Source organism: Balaenoptera physalus (genome assembly GCF_965194825.1).
Source record: "Balaenoptera physalus genome assembly, chromosome: 15".
Lineage (NCBI taxonomy): Eukaryota > Metazoa > Chordata > Mammalia > Artiodactyla > Balaenopteridae > Balaenoptera > Balaenoptera physalus.
Window position 1 is genome coordinate 44,960,038 of NC_138894.1, and position 21,200 is coordinate 44,981,237.

At 39.4% G+C, this 21,200-nt stretch overlaps 1 protein-coding gene across 13 annotated transcripts in view; it reads right to left on the reverse strand.

Annotated features, from left to right (window-relative positions):
• EHBP1 (EH domain binding protein 1) overlaps positions 1–14,672 on the reverse strand; it is a 312,365-nt gene extending 297,693 nt beyond the window's left edge. For 3 of the 13 annotated variants that reach the window (XM_082426548.1, XM_082426546.1, XM_082426549.1), the window contains exons 1-2: positions 14,299–14,563; positions 13,056–13,459 (exon numbers count right to left, since the gene is read on the reverse strand). In XM_082426548.1, the coding sequence (XP_082282674.1) occupies positions 13,056–13,159 (104 nt within the window). In that variant the 5' untranslated portion in view covers positions 13,160–13,459; positions 14,299–14,563. Of the gene's footprint in view, positions 1–13,055; positions 13,460–13,593; positions 13,687–14,298; positions 14,566–14,618 lie in introns of those variants that run through there. The other 10 variants (XM_082426547.1, XM_082426538.1, XM_082426550.1 and 7 more) reach the window with 8 other exon arrangements.
• Between the last annotated feature and the right edge of the window lie 6,528 nt (positions 14,673–21,200).

Sequence of the window (21,200 nt, forward strand, 5' to 3'; positions counted from 1 at the left end):
GCAACTTTTCTATAATTCTGAAATTATTTCAAAATAAAGGTTCCTTTAAAAATAATGTTGCAACAATATACCCCCTACCAGAACCTTAGTACCAAAGGCAGTAACAATATCAAAAGGTTATTTTATAAATATAAGTCCAAACTGGTATAAATAACGTAACTGAATAAATAATGAGAAAGGTCAACTTTGCCTTACAGAAGAATTCCAAATAATAAAAGAGGAATAAGGGAAATAGAAAATCATCATTAGAACACTGTAATAAGTGCTGCAGGCAAAACCTACTAATGAATTGGAAATTAGTGATCAAAACTTTAAAGAGAAACAGTATATTTACATAACCTCAAAGTATCTCCCCTCTAAAATTTATTAATTCTGTGGTGATTCTAACACATATCCATAAAGTTTTTAACACCTCTCCTTCCAGGAACTGGAACTTAATTCTCCTCCCCATGTGTATATTGGACTAAGTGACTGGTTGCGAGTAAACAGAGTATGGAAAGGGATAGTAACTTAACAGTGGAGGAATCTGGCAGACTCCACCTTAACCAACTGATCAAGGTGAAATCAACTGTAATAAGCCATGTTGGTATCATGTGCCCTCTGATATTATGTGATGAGAGCACTGCACCTCTGTGGCATCGTCCCCAAATCCATAACCCCAGTCTAATTAGAAAAACATCAAACTCAATTTGAGAAACATTCTACAAAATAAGCAGCACTCTTCAAAACCATCAAGGAAAGATTGATGAACTGTCGTAGATTGGAGAAGACTAAGGAGATGTGACAACTAAATGCAACATGGTATCCTGGTTTATACCCTCAACAGAAAAGGGATATTAATGGAAAACTGGTGAAATCCAAATAAGTCTGTAGTTTGGCCTAATAGTATTATACTTAGGTTCATCTCTTAGTTTTGATAAATGGCCATGGTAAATTTATTTACCCTAATTTCACTCAAAGGAAGCTGGGTGAAAAGAACACAAGAACTCTCTATATTATCTTTGTAACTCTTCTGTAAACCTAAAATAATTTCAATAAAAAGTTTAAAAGTAAATGAATTAACCAATTTTTAAAAGATTATTTTGTAAATTAGAGTACTCTTCAAATTACAGTTGAACCATTAAACTCAATTTCTAAGCCCACTTATTGCATGAATAAACTCAGTTTCAGTTAAGTTACTTTGCCATAGAGTATATTACTACATACTCTTTGCATTGAATGATTTTTGGAGAGGGATAGAGGAGAATGAAAGCTAACATGTGAAGGAAACTATTTGCATGTGGTAAACAATCTTTTGGAAGCTTAAGGGAAATGATTGGAAAAGACTAGTAAAACAGAATAAAGATAAATTTAAAAGATTAAAATTACCATACTAACAGTACCCTATAAACAAAGGGGAAATCTAGAAGGTTCCTTTTAGAAGGATAACAATGACAATAATATAGACAAAGGACCAAAAAGAGGCAGGAAAATGTTAAGGGCTATCACAAAAGCCTATACTAGAGGTTCCCAAACTTTCTGGGTTTACAAAGCCCTTAGTGTGTCAGTAATTTTTCATAGGCCAAAAGAAATACTTAACCATTCTGTTTAAATAGTCAGGTCCAAACAACTTTAGAAGAATGTATGTCCTAACAAGTTGTGTTGAGTACTGCAAACTTCTCAAACATTAGATTCAGATTGGACATGACCTTCCCCTTTTCCTGTTTCATATGGATTTTCACATGGTACTTGCTTTTTGTCATAGCAACTACCAAAAACTCAGCTTTGTAAAAATATGGTATCACTGAAAGGAATATATCAATCTAATTTTGCAAATGAACTACCTCAAGCTTGTAGTTTGTGTGGTTTCCAATAGATGTTGCTGTATTTCCCTCAACATTTTTAAGCATCCCTTGGCACACCTGTGAGTTCTCTGCGGCGCTTTCTAGGCTCCTCAGTGCACAGTTTGAGAACCATGCACCTTGGCAAAAGATGACAAAGGATGTCACCAAGGCGTTGGCAACAGAAAAATTGGAGAGAGAATTAAGGAATCTTCAGAGAAAAAAAAATCAGCAGCTCTACAGATGGTGCCTGGAAGTACAACAGTGCAGGTACTTGAAGAGCATCAAAACTTTTCTTAAAAAAAAAAAAAAGATTTTATCTTTAGCTATCCCCAACAGTCCTTGTTTCTATGGAAGAGAACAAACTATGTAGACTTTTTTTTTTTTAATGAATAAATGAACTGGTTCAAATGTTTATATTAATTTGACAACTTTATATGTGGCATAGCTAAAGTACATTGCTCTCACTTTTAGCACACACACACACACACACACACACACACATTACAAAACAGCTGAACCAAAGCAAAAAAATGCAATTCAAATTTTCAACTTAATAATTTCTGGAGTACCAATAGGAACTGTCACCTAACACCTGCCAAAGCTTTACTTTACACAGATATTTGAGGAAGACTCAAATGTGGTAGTTCTAAAACCTGGCTTGATGATCTTAAGCAATTGAGGAACTTCTAAAATGACAGATTTGCCAGCACTATTCCAGACCTACAGAATCAGGACTTTCCAAAGACCACAGAAATCTGCTTATTTGCAGAGTGCCCCAGCAATTCTGAAATTAGCCAGTTTTGAGAGGAAATGGCTAAAACAGCACTGTCCAACAAAACCTTTTGTGATGATGGAAATGTTCCATATTTGCACCATCCAATATAGTAGCCCCTAGCCACATGTGGCTAGTGAGCCCTTGAAATGTGGCTAATGTGACTGAGGAACTGAATTTTTAATTTTATTTAATTTAAATTTAGATGTAAATAGCCACATGTAGTTAGTTGCTTCTGTATGGCACAGCATAGAACTTGATGATTTATGTTAAATATTCATTCTTCTAAATTTTCCAATGTGTACCCTTGATTTAAATTAGATGATCAGAAAACTAGGTTCCTCAGCCATATTCTCTCATAAAGGGTTGTTATAAAGGGTCAGTATAAACATTATCCTATTTAAAAGTCTGAGTCTTTTGTAGTTTGAGACTTTATCCAATGTCATACTTTTTTTCATAATAAAAATCCTGCTTTAATTAAGTTCTAAGAAAAGTCTCTGCAAATGAGTTTGAATATTTTCTTTAGCCAGAAGGAATACTCAGTGAGCCAATGTGCTTCCCTTTTTACCACAGCTGACAGTAAACTCAATACCAACACCAGTGTCCAGCGGTAACTCCTCTTAAGTGCCGAGTAACATGTACTCTCTGCTCCTCTAAGACTATCTCTGTTCTATTTATATCCCTAAATTAGTCAACATAGTGTTATTTTAAATTCTCAAGCTGACAAACTCTTTTGGACATAGGCAGAGTATCAACTTTTAAAGTGATAAATTCTTTGCATTAAAGTCACTTTTTTTTTATTGTTAATGCAGTAATAAAGTCAATTTTTAGAAGTGGCTTTTTTTTAAAAGAAGTATTTCAATAATAACAACACTGGGATTAATAACATCAGGAAATTTTTTAATAGATCAAACTTACCAAAGAAATTCTTTAGGTGTCTATTAGCAAAGCTGCCTAAAAATATCACTGTAAGAGTGAAAAATAAGACAGACATGTATGGCATTCTGCAATAATTTTACTGTCCCAATTTCACAAACTCAGTTCCACCCCTTTTAAAAAATATGCAGAATATGAACATCCCTATTGAACACTCAGTTAAAAATGTTTGTACAATTTTTCCTTTAGCACACTAGACTATTTTTATGTTATGCAGTGAACTACTTCAGTGACTCTTCTGTTGACATGTTCCACAAAATTAGAACAAACACATTGATGCATCAATAGCAAACTTCTACAAATCCCTAATTTTAAGTTCCCTGAGCATCTAATTACAAAACTAATATGAAACTAAACTGTCATAAGAGTAGAACATCTTCGCATAATCCCTTACAATTCATTTAAAAAATATACTACCAAAAGACACAATTTATTCCATGGGGCCATTATAAAAGTCATGATAGGGAAAAGAAATTTGAAGGAAAATTGTCATAAAGAAATATATCCTGGGCTTCTCTGGTGGCGCAGTGGTTGAGAGTCCACCTGCCAATGCAGGGGACACGGGTTTGAGCCCTGGTCTGGGAAGATCCCACATGCCGCGGAGCCACAATTACTGAGCCTGCGCGTCTGGAGCCCGTGCTCCGCAACAAGAGAGGCCGCGATAATGAGAGGCCCGCGCACCGCGATGAAGTGTGGCCCCCACTTGCCGCAACTAGAGAAAGCCCTCGCACAGAAACGAAGACCCAACACAGAAATAAATAAATAAATAAATAAATAAATAAGAAGAGCCATGTCTTTTAAAAAAAAAAAGAAATATATCCTAAACATCATAAATAGTCACCACAGGGGACATACACACACACACACACACACACACACACACACACACACACACACACGAATGCTGGCAAGTTAATTCTACTTTGGAGGAACTAAGTTAGTTTCCTTATCCATATTCTTTAGCTGAAAATCACTTACTTAAAGTGATTATTAAAAAAGAAAGAAAGTTATAAAACCATATGAACCCATTTTGCTCCAGAAGCAAAAAGATGTAGTTCCTTTCCCCAAAAGCCGAAGTACTATCAAAACTTAGTTCATTTCAGCACAGCACTTCTGCTATCAGGCTCCTTGGTTTACTTCCACCTCTTGGGTCACTCCAGCCTTCTGCGCTAGTCCATCTTTCTCAAACACTCTTAAATGTTCAGGTTATATTTTCAGTCTTCTTCTCAGTTACTCTACTCCTTTTCTCTAGATAGTTCTTTTCACCATGTAATGCTTAAATAATCAGATAAAGACAATGGGCAATATTTACTGAGTGCTTACTATATGTCAGGCACTGTTCTAACCACTTTACATGTATTATCTCATTTAATCATCAAAACAACTCTATGCTGGAAGCACAGATATTACCATCACCATTTTACAGATGAGGTACTAACAGATTAAGTACTAGATTAGTACTAGACTCTAGATTCCACAAACACTAGCTGTAAGTAACTCCAATGATTTAGAGCAGAGGTTAACTTTTTCTTAAAGGGCCAGATAATAAATAGTTCAAACTGCAGCCATCCAGTCTATGTAACAACTACTCATTTAGTATGGGTAAGACGCCATTTAGTATGACGGCAGCCATAGACAATATGTAAACCAATGGACATGGCTGTATTCCAATAAAATTGTATTTACAAAAGAGGCCGCTTGGATCAGGCCAAAGTTGTCAATGATCTACAGGCATACTGAGCCTGGCGTCGAGGCAACTGTGATGTAAGCACTGCAATATCCAATTATGTCTTTACGGCATAAAGACGCTCCGCTATTTTCCTTAACCCATCACAACTGAATTTTGTACAACTGAACTTCACATAGACTAAACATTTAAAATACAGATAAAATACTCTACATAACAATTCAAGTTTAAAAAAAAATTCAGTCCAAGAAACACTAAAATAAAATAACTAACAAAGTAACAACTCAATTTATTCTCTACTAAAATTACATCTACCTCTGACAATTCATCTTGTGGAAAAGAAGACTGTGCTATTTTGTTTCAAAGAATAAGGTGTTTAAGATTCACATAACTTGTAACAGAAAGTTTTGCAAAGTAAAACTTTTTGCCCCACCTCTCCTCTCATTCATTAAGATTTCAGCACCTGACTCCCTGTCTTAACCATTTCTCCTCCAATTATTCTCAGCAATTCCAAGAGCCACATAGATAACTTGTCCCATAGCCTCTAAATTCCCTGATTGCCCTCTTCACTTCCAAAAATCTTTTCCTCCATTTCATCTCAACCACCAACCACCATGGTCATACCCAACATCTACAGTCTAAAGAGAAATGAGAGACCCCGGAGGTACAAAAGATGACCCATTTAAATATAGGGGAAAATTCTACTTAAATTTATTTATTTAAAAAAAAGAGAAATTAAGGTATACCCACATTTAACATATAAGCATATTAATTTCAAATATATTGAAAAAAATATATTGAAGATGTGTGCTTATTTTTTTTTAACTAATAAGCAAAGGAGACCACCACCTATATCTTGTCATAACTGTTAACCACATCCTCCAAAAACAAACATCTCATTCTGACTCTTACCTCCCAATTTTCTAGCTCATTCACTATGGTATCCCAATCCCAACAACTATTAAATCTCTTTAAGATCTCAAAATCTTTATCCTCTTCACTCTTCCATTGACCATCCTAACTTTCATGTCCTTATTTTCCTCCTTTTCTATCCTATACTCCATGGTTCATCACTATAACCACTGCCATACATTCACTCCCAATTTCCTTGCCCTTCTTTTCCTCACTTACACATTCCTGACATAACCCATCCCTGGTTAAATCCAACTCTGCCTATTCCACGCCTGCACCCAAGCACTGAACATAACACAGCTGAATTAAAATATGCAAACATGCAGGGTGCATTCACTTTATATTTATGACCACAATGTTAAGAAGGTCCTCAGCACTACCTAACAATCCTTCTACATTTCCCTACTCAATTCATTCTCGTTTTGACGATTTTATACTTCCTCTCTTGTCAATCCTTCAATAACTTTCTGTCACCTCCCTCTTGGATGATGAGTTCTAATATTATTTCCCTGAGAAAACACAAGCCAACAGATGAGAATGTCCACATCCTCCCCCACCAAATCTACCAACCTAAATGCTTCCCTCCCCATGTACTCTGCTTCCCTCCTTGTAACAATGAATTGTCCCTGCCTCTATTTAAGTTCAAGCTTTCCATTTATGTGCTGGATCCTGTTCCCTTTCTCTCATTCAAGGACCTTTCTCCTGAAGTTACTTCCTCTCCCAGCGCATCTTCAGTTTCTCCTTCTTTACCAACCATTTCCATCAGCGTTAAAACGTGCTGCAATATCTTCCATGCAAAAGATACACCTTACCTCTTGTCCCTCTTCACCTACTACCTAATTCTCCAGTTTGTAGCAAAATTTTCTAAGATAATTACCTATACTGACTGTATCCACTTCCTTTCCTCTAACCCAATATAATTATGCTTTCATCCCCACCATTCCACTGAAACCATTCCTCAATGTCACCAACTCTTTCCAACTTGCCAAATCTAGTGGTCATCTTGCTCAACCTCTCAAAAGTATTTGACACAGCTAAACACTCCTTTCCTGATACATTTTGCACTTGGTTCCTTGGAAAGCACACACTCTTAATTTTCCTCCTACCTCACTACTGATTGTTTTCAGTCTCCTTTGCTGGCTCTTCCTCTTCCTCCCCACGTCTATATGTTGAAGTGTCCCAAGGCTCATCCTCAGTCCTCTTAATCTCTATGACACCACAGAAAATTTCCTATAGCCCTATAGTTATAAATTCTATCTATACACTGCAAGACTCTAGCCTCTTCTTTCCCCCTGAGCTCGAGACTCTTAAAATTAACTGCTTAATTAAGACCTCCAGCTGGATGTCTTCTTTTCTTAAAGAAAGCAAAGCCAATTCTTGATTTCTCCTTCACGCCAAACCTTTTCCTCCCTGGTGTTCCCCATCACTGTAATTAGTATTACATTTACCTGGTTGCTCAGGCCAAAACCCTGCAGTCATTATTGATCCATCTCTCACTTTACATCATATCTAATCCATCATTAAGTCCTGTCAACTATATCTTCAAAAAATTTATTTCTAGTTACATGGGTTTATACATTTGTCAAAACTTATTGCATTATACACTTAAAATGGATGCATTTTATTGTATGTAAAAGTGTAAGTTATACCTCAATAAAGTGTAGTAGGAGCATGTGTGTGTGTTACCTACATACATCCAATTATTTCTCACCACCTCCACCACTACACTGCTTTGCTACTTGGACTACTGCAATAGCATCCTAGCTTCCATTTTTACTCAGGACAGTTCATATTCCACAAAGTATCCAGAATAATCTTTTTAAAATGTAAATTATATTACTTCCCTGCTCAAACCTCTACAACGGCTTCCTATCACATTTAAAATCCAAAAGCCTTACCATGACCTCAAGACCATATGTGATCTAACCCCTACCTACCTCTCAAACTTCACCTGTTATCGCTTTAGCTTGTTCTACTGTGTTGCAGACACACCAGCCTTCCAGATACTCCTAAAACACACCAGCTTGTTTTCAATTATTATTTTTTTAATGTATTTCAAAAGTAGGTTTTTTACATCAAGGTGGATGTTACTTTAGCTCACTCCATTAGAGTAACAGAGAAATGCTTGCTTAAGCCACCCAAAGAAGTGGATCTGGATAAGTACTTATTGATGTAATTTGGCCTTCATAAACTCAAGTTAATACTTACAGTGCATGTAGCATTCTAACATCCAACTGGAAAACTAACTTGGGATCAGTTACAGAGGGCCTGGAACATCAGATTAAGGAGTTCATATTTTATCTAACAGGCCAGCGTCACACACTTAAGCACTGGGAAGAGCTAGTTTTTCACTTTTCAAATCCTGAGGTCACAAGGTTTGCAAAGAGTTGTGGAATAATGGAGAAAATGAGGGGTTACTTTCAGGGATATAAACACCTTTTTGTACCTCTAGAATTTTGAACCATGTGATTGTATTACCTATTTTAAAAATAAATTATAATTAAAACTATACTTAAAAATAAGAAAAAGGAACTCTTACATGACAGAAAAACCAGAAACCAATATATTTATGCCTTTTGAGGAGAAGTTTACAGTACTTTAAATACTTTTTGAATGCCATAACTAAGACTTATATAGAAGAAATATAAGAACAGATAAAATATGTTCATATATGTAGAAGATACATATACACAGAAAATACACATGCTCATAATGGTTTTCATCATGTAAGGGAGCTCCTATCAGAATTGAGCTCTGCCACCTAAAGTATGATACCACAACGTGCTAACTTTCAAGTAGTTTCCTCAAACACCTGAATAGCCATTGAGAGCTCGTACAAGTGAAGACTTCTCTCAGAAATCTCAAGGGCTGCAGGTGATAAAAAGAACAGGATAAGAGACAAACGAAGAGAGAAAAGACAGCACAGTCTCATTCTCTCAAACTCATCTCCAGCGGCCAGTCTCACCACTTGCCAAGAGCTACATCAGTTAAGTGAGATTAATAATTAAATGACTTGGGGACAACAATAAGAGAAGAGGAATATGAACACTAATCATCTCCAAATTTGCTAGAGCCTCTACCTGGTTATCAAGGAGTGATGAGGAATAGGACTTCACAGTATAGTTTCCTTCTCTCAGATGAATAAAAGTCTTTCTGGGTTTTGTTCCTGACCTAACTTCTAGAGCCACTACGCCAAGAAAGAATCATGAATTAGACCCTGTTGAACTAAGGAAACACACCACCTTGGGCAAATGCAAAATACTGTAAGACAGCAACAAAGAAAAGTGTGAGAAAGCAGAAACTCCAAACCCTCTAATGTATAGAATCCATCCTTTGATCAAGGTAAAATGTTGTGAGTTTGCTCATGGCCTACATCTAAAAAAAGATGGCCTCCTGAAACTCTTACCTTCATCCTGTTATCTGTCATGTCCAGGTTCATAACCTATGGCCATGACAAGAGAACATGGGACACATTTCTCCTCTCCTTAATCACAGAAATAATGCGTTCTCCCTTGGAAAACATATCCTGATTCCCATTAACCTCCTCCATCAACACACTATGCCTTTCTTGAATCCCCTGAGTTTCATCTTCATTCCCTTGAGTTTCAAATTCATGCAGAAATCAGTATACTTTACCCTGGAGTCATGAATGGGCACTTGGTAAGGTTGAAAACATTATTTTAAAATACTGCTTCTTAAACATTAATATGCATAGTATGGATCTCATTAAAATGCAGACTCTGATTCAGTAAGTCTAGGGCAGGGCCTGAGGGACAGCAGTTCTAACAGGCTTTTGCAAACTCTCTTGCTTCTCAGAAAACATTTGAAGTAGCAAGATTCTAAAAGGCAATGGCACCTATATACACAGTTTACCTACAAAGGCACAATCCCAATGCAATGCTAACTGTTCTTTCTTTTTATAGTTTATTCCCTCTTCTCTGATTTATACTAGATCTATTTTCTTATCCTCTCAACACCTACAATTTATCTTCAATGCCTCTTTCCCTTTATTCAGTTGGCATCTCTAAATTTCCTTCCCCTCCTTTTATTTTTCCATACCACCAAAACAATACCTAAAATGTAAAAGTACTGGATAAAATATGTTCTTACAAGGTGTCCAAGTCTGTTTTTATTCTTAAGTCCTTTAAATAGATTCTAATTCAGCACACATATCCAATAATTTAAGAATTCTTGCAAGCATCAACATGAGGAATGAAAAAAAAAAAAGGATGTAAGTATAGAAATTGGGCCTAATCTGTATTTATCACAAGGACCCTATGCAAAGTAAGGCAAAAGGAATACTAACTAAAAATCATAACAACAAGTTTGTATGTAATGAAAAGATTTTAAGGATCCACCTATAAATAAAATTCCAGGACATCAAACAAATATATTATTCTTTGGGCACTGTCACCTCGTTAGCTTTAAACTATATTTTTAAATGAGAGGGGAAAAATGCAAAATATTTAGAACTACATGTCTAAAAATTCTAGAATATCCAAATGTTTCTTGTGTTAAGGCCAGACATTATCATAAAGATCTAATTTAACAGGTGTACCATAATGTCCAACCCTAAAAATAATTAAGCCATTTATTCACCTATAATCAAGTTAAATTTTCATTCTTGCTTTCACCTTGAGACACATTAACAATAACATACATACTTCTTAAGGAAAAAAATAAAATCCAGGGATGATGCCAACTGTGAGGAAGAAACTCATGTTGTGAATAAAGGATCACCTGATATGTTCTATTTCCCTTAAGAAAAGAGATTCAAATTTAACCGTCTTAAAGTTGATGCCCCCAGCATACTGCCAAGTTAAGCAGTACTTGTTATAGGATTTTCCTCATGTATTCCCTAGTTTAGTTAGTAGTACACCCAGTCCTCCAAGCCAGAAACTTGGGTGTCAACCTAGACCTGTCCCTCTCCCTCATCCCCATCCTTCCCATCCTTCCAAGACCCCTATTGAAATGACCACCAAGTTTTATCCATTTTGTGTCCTAAGTGTCCCTCTGCTCTATTCTCTCCATTTCCTTTGCCACTCCCTTAGTCTAAGCCTTTTCTCTCACCTTATCTATTACAATAGCTACCATACCATCCCTGCCTCCAGTTACCTTTTCCACTATGATCCTTACTCCACACTGTCATCCAAGTGATTTTCCAAAATATAAACCTAATGTCTCTTCTGCTCAAAACCTTTTACTATCTCTCCATCACCCACAGGATAAAGTCCAAGCCATGTATAATAGCACTTTACTTTTTATGATTTGAATCCTGCCTGCCTCTAAAACATCATAGCCCACTGCATTCCTCCCATCCTGCACTTTAAGCCTCATCATTATCCAACTACACTGCTTGAACTTCCAGCATGCCACATGCCTCCATGCTTTTACATAGGCTGTTGCTTCAGTCTAGAATATCCTTCATTTCTTCCCCTTTAGCTTCCTGGCCAATTACTATGAATCTTTCAAAACTCAACTCAGCTCCCAGAAAGCCATCCACACCCTACCCTACCCTTAAAGAGTTGATTATTCCCTTGTCTGCCAACTTTGTAAGTAATGATGACATTTTATTGGGCATTTACTATGTGCCTGACATTGTTCCAAGTATTTTACATGTATTAACTCATTTAATCTTCACAATAACCCTTCCTACGAATTGGTACCATTATTACCTTTGTCGATATGAAAACTATCTCAGAGGAGTAAATAACCTGTCCCCAAGGATATCCAACTGTTAAGCGATAGACACAGATTAAGATCCCTACGTCATATTTATATTATTGCACCTATCACAGAGAATTTATTTACATGACTGTCATTACCCTGGACTGTGAACTCCTTGAGGGTGGGGATTATGTCATATTCAACTCTAAAGCCACAGAGCCTACTATAAAGTAGGTAATCAGTACATGCATTTCTTGAATTGCACATAAAGCAACATTCCTAACAAGTTCAAGAGAAAAGCATTTGGAAACTAGTTTCCAAATAAATATTCAAATATGCTTTAAGAGTTCTAGAGTAGAGGAAGCTATTTTTTCATTTAATAAAAAGGATGTTAAAAAGAGAGATTAACATAGACATGAGATTACAGTCCATGTGGACAAGGAAATGGACTTACTTTGCAGTAATAGTGCTTAATCACTGCAATAAATCAAAACCCAAAGTACCATTTGCTTAAGATTAACTTTTTTCCTCTGACTAAATAAGAATTCTTCTTGCTTATCATTCAGGGCAGTGAAAAGAAAGCCCTAAATTTACTTTGCTCAAGTGGAAAGAAGCAAATCATAGACCAGCACGACTAATTGCTTCCTTAAGTCTGGCCAAGAAATGTATCCCATTAGGCAATTAAAATAAAACACAGTTGCCTGACTAAGCATATAACAAAAGAATTTCTAAGGTTGTATGGACTGGCACTCTATTATTCAAATAATGAAAAATTCTTTTAAGCAAAAAAAAGAAAGAAAGATCAAGAACAAATTAAAACAGATGATCACCACCCCACAAGAATAGATTTCCGTATTAAAACTCTATTGAAACATAGACATATATGTTACATCAAAACATATGCATATATGTTTACAATATTTCAATAGTCATTCTTTATGCCTCCTTAAAATTATAAAAATCAAAGTTATTCTAAGACTAATGATGAAAGACCTCAAGACCAAATCTACTGTACCTAGTGTGCTCTCATAGTTACAGACCTCTGAGCCATGCTGAAGTGCAGTAATTAAAACCCACAGGGTCGGCACCAGCAGCAACAGTGCACACCACAGCACTTGTTAGAGTAATCTGCACCCCGCCCAGCTTCTACACACTTGTGCACTACAGAAAGGTAAATCTGCTGTCAGAAGCAGCAGAGTTTAGGCCACAGCGAGTTTAGGCCACAGCACAGCAAACTCTACGCCCAGGCACTTCTTACCATTTCTTGGTACATTCAACCATCAGCTCCTGGTAGGAGGCCACGAACTGGAACTTGGATGCGTGTTTTCCCACACGCTGTAGTCTCTTCCAAACTGAAGCCATGATGATCAGTCAAAACAGTGGAGCAGTTCTGGGTTAGCAACACAGCAGCTTTAACAAAGCAGAGGGTCCAAAGCAAAGGAGCTTTGCATGTATGTCTGTACTTCAAAAAACTCAACTACAACTTGAAATGATGTTTGGGGTCCATAAGTCTTCTCCCTGTTTCACAGGGTAAATCACATCTTAGATGAATGGCCCAGTCAAGAACAGTATGACACACATCACAGGATGAGTGAGAGGAGGTTCCCTCATGGAGACATCACCATTCCACCTCGGGGGTTATATGATGTGTATTCTGGAGGACTGAAAAGCAAAACAAAGAGAAAAAATATGAGGAGAGAAGCATGAGAAGTGACTAACCACCCATGTTAGATAACACTGCAACAGACAACCCCAGTTCTCCGCATGTTTTTCAAACAATGAAACAAAACACCAACCTCAAAAGCCAGTAACATCAAGGATGCAAGACACCAAGGAAGAAATTACAATTCACACCAAAGACGTGGAGCAACACATCAGGTAATCAGTATCAACAACGATCGAGAGGCGAAAGTCGGGGCCCTACCTCCCTCTCCTAGCATCACAGAAGGGCGAGCAGAGCGGGAAAGTCTAGGGATGCTGTTTAATGTCCACCGCCAGTCAGAGGAAGGAGTAGAGCATTTTAAAATAAACTTTGTTTTTCAGCCGATAGTGAATAGCTTTGAGTCCTAGAATATGTGCGTGGAATAAATTAAGGAGCGGGGAAGAACGCTGCTGATGAGTCGGAGGGGGAAATGGATGGGGAAAAAGGAGTGGAGGGAAATCTCAAGGCAGAGAGAGGGCAGTGTCCCGGCTCCAGGCCACTTGGGCTCTCCTCCACCTTTGCTGCCAACCGGAGGGAAATGGAAACTCCTGCCTGGGCGTGAAGCAATGACCAGCGAGGCAAGTGCACGGTGCGGGGTGCGGTGCCTCCCTCCCCCATCCTCAGGGAACAGTCCGCCGAAGCCTCCTCTCCTCCCGCACAGAGCCCAGACCCCTGCCCCCCAGCTGAGGCAGGCGGTGGCTCGCCAGCGGTCCCTGTCACCCAGGCGATGCCAGAAGACCCCAGCCCGGTCCCCGAGCCCCGGTCCCACCGCACGTCCACTCCCGCCCCCTCCTCACACCTCTAATCCCGCTGTCGGGCTGAGTCTGGCCCGGTTCCCTCCTCAGCGCCGCTCCTCCGTCGCCGCCGCAGCAGCAGCCGCCGCCGCCGCCACCGAGTCCTCCATCCCCGCCGGAGCCACATGGAACAGCCGAGCCAGCCGCGGCGCTCCCGGGAGCCGGGGTCTGCAGCCCCTCAGGCGGACGGCGCGCCTCACGCCCGCCCCCTCCCGGACGGAGTCGCCCCGCGACCGTCCCCCACCCTACAAAACCCTGCCAGAGCCGCCGCTCAGCGCCCAGCACCCCCTCCCCCGCCTTTCTCCTCCGCCACCACCATCATTACCTCCCCCGCCGCACCTCTCACACTAACCCTACCCACGGCCGCTCAACCTCCGTCCGCCCCGCCGCCATTGGCCGGGCCCCGCGCTTTCCCCGCCCACCTCGGCAGCAGGGCCTTTAAGGAGCGGGGACGCCTCATTGGCCGACCCGGGTGCCCATCACAGGGCTCCACGCCCCCCTCCCCCGCAAGTTCTGGAGGTGTTTTTTTCCCCAGCCGGAACGCGGTGTACAGTATACCCTTCTTTAAGAAAAAAAAAAAACCAAAAAACTGGAACCCTCTAAGGCCAATCCCGCCCATTCCTCTGATTGGCTTCGAGAGGGAAGCGATAGGTGGGAGGAGTAAGGAGTGTTTATAGTGATTTGGAAGGTGGTTGCTGAAGGTGGATGTCGGTCAAAGGCGTGCCGGGTGCTGGGCGGGGTTTCTGGCTGGAGTCTGAGAGCCGAGCCCGCGACTGGCTTCGCTGCAGCTGTGGGCTGTGCGGCTACTGGGGTTTTCTCTCCTTTTCTCTCCTGTCCCCACCCTAGGAGCTGGGTGTGCCCTCTCCGCCACTAGCAGCTAGGGTGTTTGCGCACACAGTCTTGGTTTCACCTCCTGGGGTTTTTCCTCTGACAAACTGTGAAGTAATGACCCGGCCAGCCCCCGCCTAACATTTAGTCAACTGGTCCTCAGTGAACCAGATTCAGTAAGCTGAGCTAGGCACAAAATGTACACGGTGCAATTTCTTCTTGTTCTGATTCTTAAACATTTCTATGAATCTTAGTTTCTCCTCTTCGCTGTCGATCTTATTCTTCTGGTAGGAATTGTAGATGAACTTGGGAGTGGTTGGTATGTAAAAAGGGTAGTTATAGGCAAAGGAGAGGATGAAATAACCTAAGGAGAGTGTGAGGGCACGGGCACTTAACTTTGTTAAAAGAGCCAAGGACCCTTTTGAGAACGATGATGAAAGGCATAGATACTTTCCCAAGGAGAAATATGTCCTATCATAAGACAACAAAAGTTCGCTTTCAGTTTTAGGTGGTTCACAGACCTCTGGCGTAGAGGAAGAGGATAAAGAATGAAATTGGGGGGTGGGGGGCAGGGAGGGCGAGGAATCTCAACATTTGAGGAAGAAGCAGAGTAAAGTGGGAAAGAGACTGAGGAGAGAATGGTCAGAGAAGTAGGAGCACCCTACAAGCAATGGGCAAATTGAAAAAAGAGAAGGAAGCTGACATATGAAAACAAAACAAGCAAGATGAATCCTGGAAACAATTAAGGCTCATTCTTAATCTTACTAAGGATAGAGAGCAGGGTGCATGGACAAAATAGCTTGAAAGGTGTTAGGGTCTAGGGAAGGATTCTTTGAAGGACAGGAGGGAGGGCAGTGACCGTGATAGTCGAGCTCATCTGTAGACATAGGGAGGCAAGAGAAAGGAGAGAGAGATTGAAGAATCAGGATAGATGGGGAGACACAGAAGGCTTGAATCCAGTATCGAATTCTATTTCCATTTTCAATAAAGAAAGGGATATAATACGACAAGAACACAATGTACATTTTACAGAAAAGGGCATAGATATCACTTATTTTGCTATAGTCTCAATTTTAAAATATTAAAGATAACCATAATAATTATATTGATTATTTTGTGTACATCTTGCAGTTCTGTGTCCTTCCTGAGTGATTTACTAAGTCACTATAACCTACAGCTATTATTATGATCATAATAGACTTTAAGTGTATGGGTTTTTTTAAATGGCTAATTTATAGAAATGGTCATAAACTATTTTAATCTATGTTTCCCTTCAGGAACAACCCACATGATAATCAGGAGGGTTTTGCATCCTATTTAATATTATTGTTCTTCAAACTTTCTCATGTGGTTATCCTGGCTTCTTTTAATACTCTTTCCCTTCCTAAAAAGAAGGAGAAGAAGGAGGAGTGTGTAGGACCCTAGGGAATCTTTCTCAAGTTGTGGAAGATTTCAAGACCGACAGTTTCTTTTAAGACAGCTTTTCTTTTTAGGGGAAGTATTTCTCTTGGATGTAAACTCTTCTTTTTTCATCCTAGCTGCAAAGGTAGCCAGGAAGAGACCAAGTTTAGAAATGAAGGAATTAAAAGCAGACCTTGACATTGTTGCTAAGCTCAAGTTCACAGGCTCCTGGAGGCCCCACAGAGCAGCTACTTCTTCCCTCATAACTTTTTTTTTCTTTAATAACCTGTCTGCTAACTAAATTTATTGGAGAATCTTAAATATAGAATATTTTAAGATCTTTTTATCCACTTATTCGATACTGAATACCAACTGAGTACTGATCACATTAAATACTATTAATGGTACATAAAAGGTACAGTCCCTGTTCTCAAACAGTTTTCAGAAACAGATGCTCAGCATGCATGCAAGAAAGTAAAACAAATTACTTCACCTCTCTGAGTCCCAGCTTCTTCTTCTGTCAAACAAATAATCATGCTTACCTTTCTGGGATGTTGAGGAGATGGAAGATACGTACGTAAAGTGCCTGACACATAGTAAACAGTCAATAAATGGTAATTAATAATGTACACCATTGTGTTTGGTAGCAAACAGAGTCAAAAATAATAAGTAATAAACAGTAAAAAAAAAAAAGTAGTCCTTCAAGAATAACATGGGGGACTTCCCTGGTGGTGCAGTGGTTAAGAATCTGCCTGCCAATGCAGTGGACATGGGTTCGAGCCCTGGTCCGGGAAAATCCCATATGCTGCGGAGCAACTAAGCCCGTGAGCCACAACTACTGAGCCTGCGCTCTAGAGCCCGCAAGCCACAACTACTGAAGCCCATGCACCTAGAGCCCATACTCTGCAACAAGAGAAGCCACCGCAATGAGAAGCCCGCGCACCACAACAAAGAGCAGCCCCCGCTCACCACAACTTGAGAAAAGCCTGTGCACAACAACGAAGACCCAACACAGCCAAAAATAAATAAATTAATTAATTAATTAAAAAAAAAAAGAATAACATGGGCAATACTTAGTTGCTACCAAACATCACTACCTCAAGGAATAATGAATCTCAAAAGAAACTGCTTTTTTTTTTTTTTTTTAAAGATTGATTGATTGATTGATTGCTTGCTATGTTGGGTCTTCGTTTCTGTGCTAGGGCTTTCTCTAGTTGCGGCAAGCGGGGGCCACTCTTCATTGCGGTGCGCGGGCCTCTCACTATCGTGGCCTCTCTTGTTGCGGAGCACAGGCTCCAGACGCGCAGGCTCAGTAGTTGTGGCTCACGGGCCCAGTTGCTCCGCGGCATGTGGGATCTTCCCAGACCAGGGCGCGAACCCGTGTCCCCTACATTAGCAGGCAGATTCTCAACCACTGCGCCACCAGGGAAGCCCAAGAAACTGCTTTTAACATTATTCATCTCCCATTAACTCAGTGATTACCAAGAGTGGAACACCAATAACTTACGTAGACTCAGAATTTTATAATAATTACTAAGAATTCACTTATCCCCAATTCCCATGACCACCTTCCATGCCATATATAATCTGAGATCTTTTGACATTCTAGAAGTTAACTTTTTCTTAAGGTTCCCATTTCACCTACCTACCAGTAAGTACATCCCACTGACCCTCCCCCTTCCAAAGGGAAATTTCCCACTGTGCTTCTGCCCCTTTCTAATCCCCTGTTTACTCAGGTCTTGATTTATCATCTCCTTCCATCCCAGGCTTAATCTGCATGTAATAGACCTGTAGGTGCAAGTTACTTTAATTGTCCTGTCCATTTGACCCAGGTGTTGACTGCAAAATTTTATATTTTACTTAACAGAAGATTCAACACTTAAAATAATTTCTATTTTGCCTTTAGGTATCATCAAGCTTACAGTGAAGATAGAACACAAAAAGAAAAAAAAAAAAGGAAAATGCCACCCCAAAACGTCAAATCTTCTCTGCCATGACAGTTTTGAAATGATAGAAATTATTTGCAGTGAAGCAGCTTTGCCAGTCACTGTTTCAGAAACCCCCCAAATAGAGATTCTAGTCTATGAAGTGCAACCATAGGCTTGAATTATTATCATTCCCGATGATAAAATTCTTATCCCTGGGTTTTACAGTTTTTGCAGTAAAACTTGTCAGAGGTATTATTGCAGCAACTTTTCTGTGCCTTAGTCATAGTAATAAGATTTACCTGCAACAACAGCACTGCAGATTTTTGCATTGTGTTTTCCAGTTACCATAGCAGCTATACAATACACAACAATATTACTGCAGTTTTTAACTGCTAATGAAATTATTTCTTTTAAACCCATAGCAAACAAACTTATTCTGACAACCCTATATAGCAATTTTTATATCCTTAAAAAAACTCACTGAGGCAGGCTAATACTCCTGAAATATTAACTGAGGTTTTTGTAGTAGTTGTTTTTCTAGGTATTTCTTTTTATCCTATGGCCTTTCTCCTCCTATGCCCCACCCAAAGACACCCTCAGCATCATACCCACCCTCAAGTAGGCTGGTTTTCGCTCATTGTTTCAGGAAAGCAGTATAACAGAATGCAGAGAAACAGGGAATTTTTCCTTGTTTTTGAGTTTCAGAACCCTAGTCCTTTAGGGAATAATGAAACGGATCCAGTTAGAGACCTGTACTGTTCGATACGATAACCTCTAGCCATATGTGACTACTGAACACTTGAAATGTGGCTGGTTCAAATTGAGATGTGTTGTCAGTATAAAATATACACAAATTTCAAAGACTTAGTATGTAAAAATGAAGGGAATATATCTTATTTAAAAGTTTTATATTGATTGCCTGTTGAAATGATAATATTTTAAATGTACTGGATCAAAAAAGACATTAAAAATTAATTTTAACTGTTACTTTACTCTTTTAATGTAGCTACTGGAAAAATTTTAATTACACATGTGGCTTGCCTTATTTTCCTGTTGGACAGTGCTGGTATAGACAATAGTAAAACTTCCTTTCACAGAGATAAGAAATGGATTTCCTAGACTGGAAGGAGAAGAAGAAGTTGGGTGGAAAGTAATGAGAGGCCAGACGCTGGTGGGTCCCAGAGAACAGGACTCACTGCCCTATTCTCACTCTATTCTGGCAGAAGCCTTGGAGAAAGGCAACTGAAATGGCAGGATCTATCTATGGGATCTGAAAGCTGAGAGAGATAATTTCCATTCATTTTTCTTTGTTAGAGCCCCAGGGAGGTGGCAAGACTCTAAAGATAAGAAAAAGCTGGGCCGTGTATCTAGTCCCCCCAAGACCAGTTCAATAGAAGTTTCTGTGATGAACGAAATGTTCTATACATGGCTGTGCAATACAGTAGCCTCTAGCCACTGGGGCTATTAAGCACTTGAAATGTGGCTAGCATAACTGAGGAACTGGAGTTTTAATATTATTTAGTTTTAATTAATTAAAATTTAAATAGCTGCATGTAGCTGGTAGCTACCATAAAGGACAGTGAAACCTTACATAGTACCATGGAGGTTCTGGAAACCCAACATGATGATCCCCAGACACCCAAAAGGGTGCAAAGGCAGCGGAAGCCAGCAGACCTCAAGGGACCTTGCTGACAGACCAAGATCAACCCAACAGCAGTCTGTGGGACCAGCTGCAACTGAGGAAGGATACAGACTGGAAATCTTAGGAGAGCCAGCATGGTAGAGGAGGAGCAAAGATTAAATGTTCCCATCCCCTTCCTCTGACATGCTAATCCTATGGAAGTCTCCTCAATATAGATGCAATCCCTGCCAAATTGACTATGATTAAGTGTCTGCCACCCCTTGTGAAATCAGCACTTGAAATAGAAATTGGGTTGAGTTATGGAAAAATGAAATTATGTTTCTTGCAAACCTGAATTTTTTTAGATTGAGATTTGTACCTGTTATATAACTGAAAGTAATAATTCTAACAAAGTATTCAATACTTAGAAACATATGTTTATTCTCTTAAAAGGGAGCCCTGTTTTTCTCTATCATTATAGGACCCAAGTTCTTTGGTTGACATGAAAGCTTAGAAAAGCTGCATCAGAAAACCAACTTTCAACTAAAAACAGAGTATCCTTTTGTGAAATTGTTACTGTTCCAGTTACCCATGAATGAATCTTTGTAGTTAGCCATAATGAACCTTTGCACATTGAACCTGAGGTGGCACTAACTCCAGGACCTCGATTATGTTCTAAACACCCAATTCTGTCCAGCCCACAATGTCTAGGAAAGGCCAACCTGGACCTGGTTGGTGGAGACACAGGAGCATCCCTGGCTGCCTTGAAATTCAAATAGAGACAGAAACAAGTCTACAGATACCATCCACAGGTAATTCAGTAGGCCTGACTTGGGCTGTTTATATGGAGCAACATATGAACCATTAGAAGGCTCAGAAATCTTCTTCAAGAATATATTATAAGTGATGATGATATTCAAAATGTGGATACTCAAAATGTTAGTAACAACACAGCAGAGACATCAATCAGCTAGAGTTGATGACAGCCATGAAACATCAGCCCAGCTATCCTATTGTGAACCAGCTAAATATCAGCTCTGACTCCAGAGTACCTTTGCTGGTCTGTACCATCCTCTCGGTCTGACTCTTCAGATTACTCAAGATAATTTCATGATGGTAAAGTCCCAGC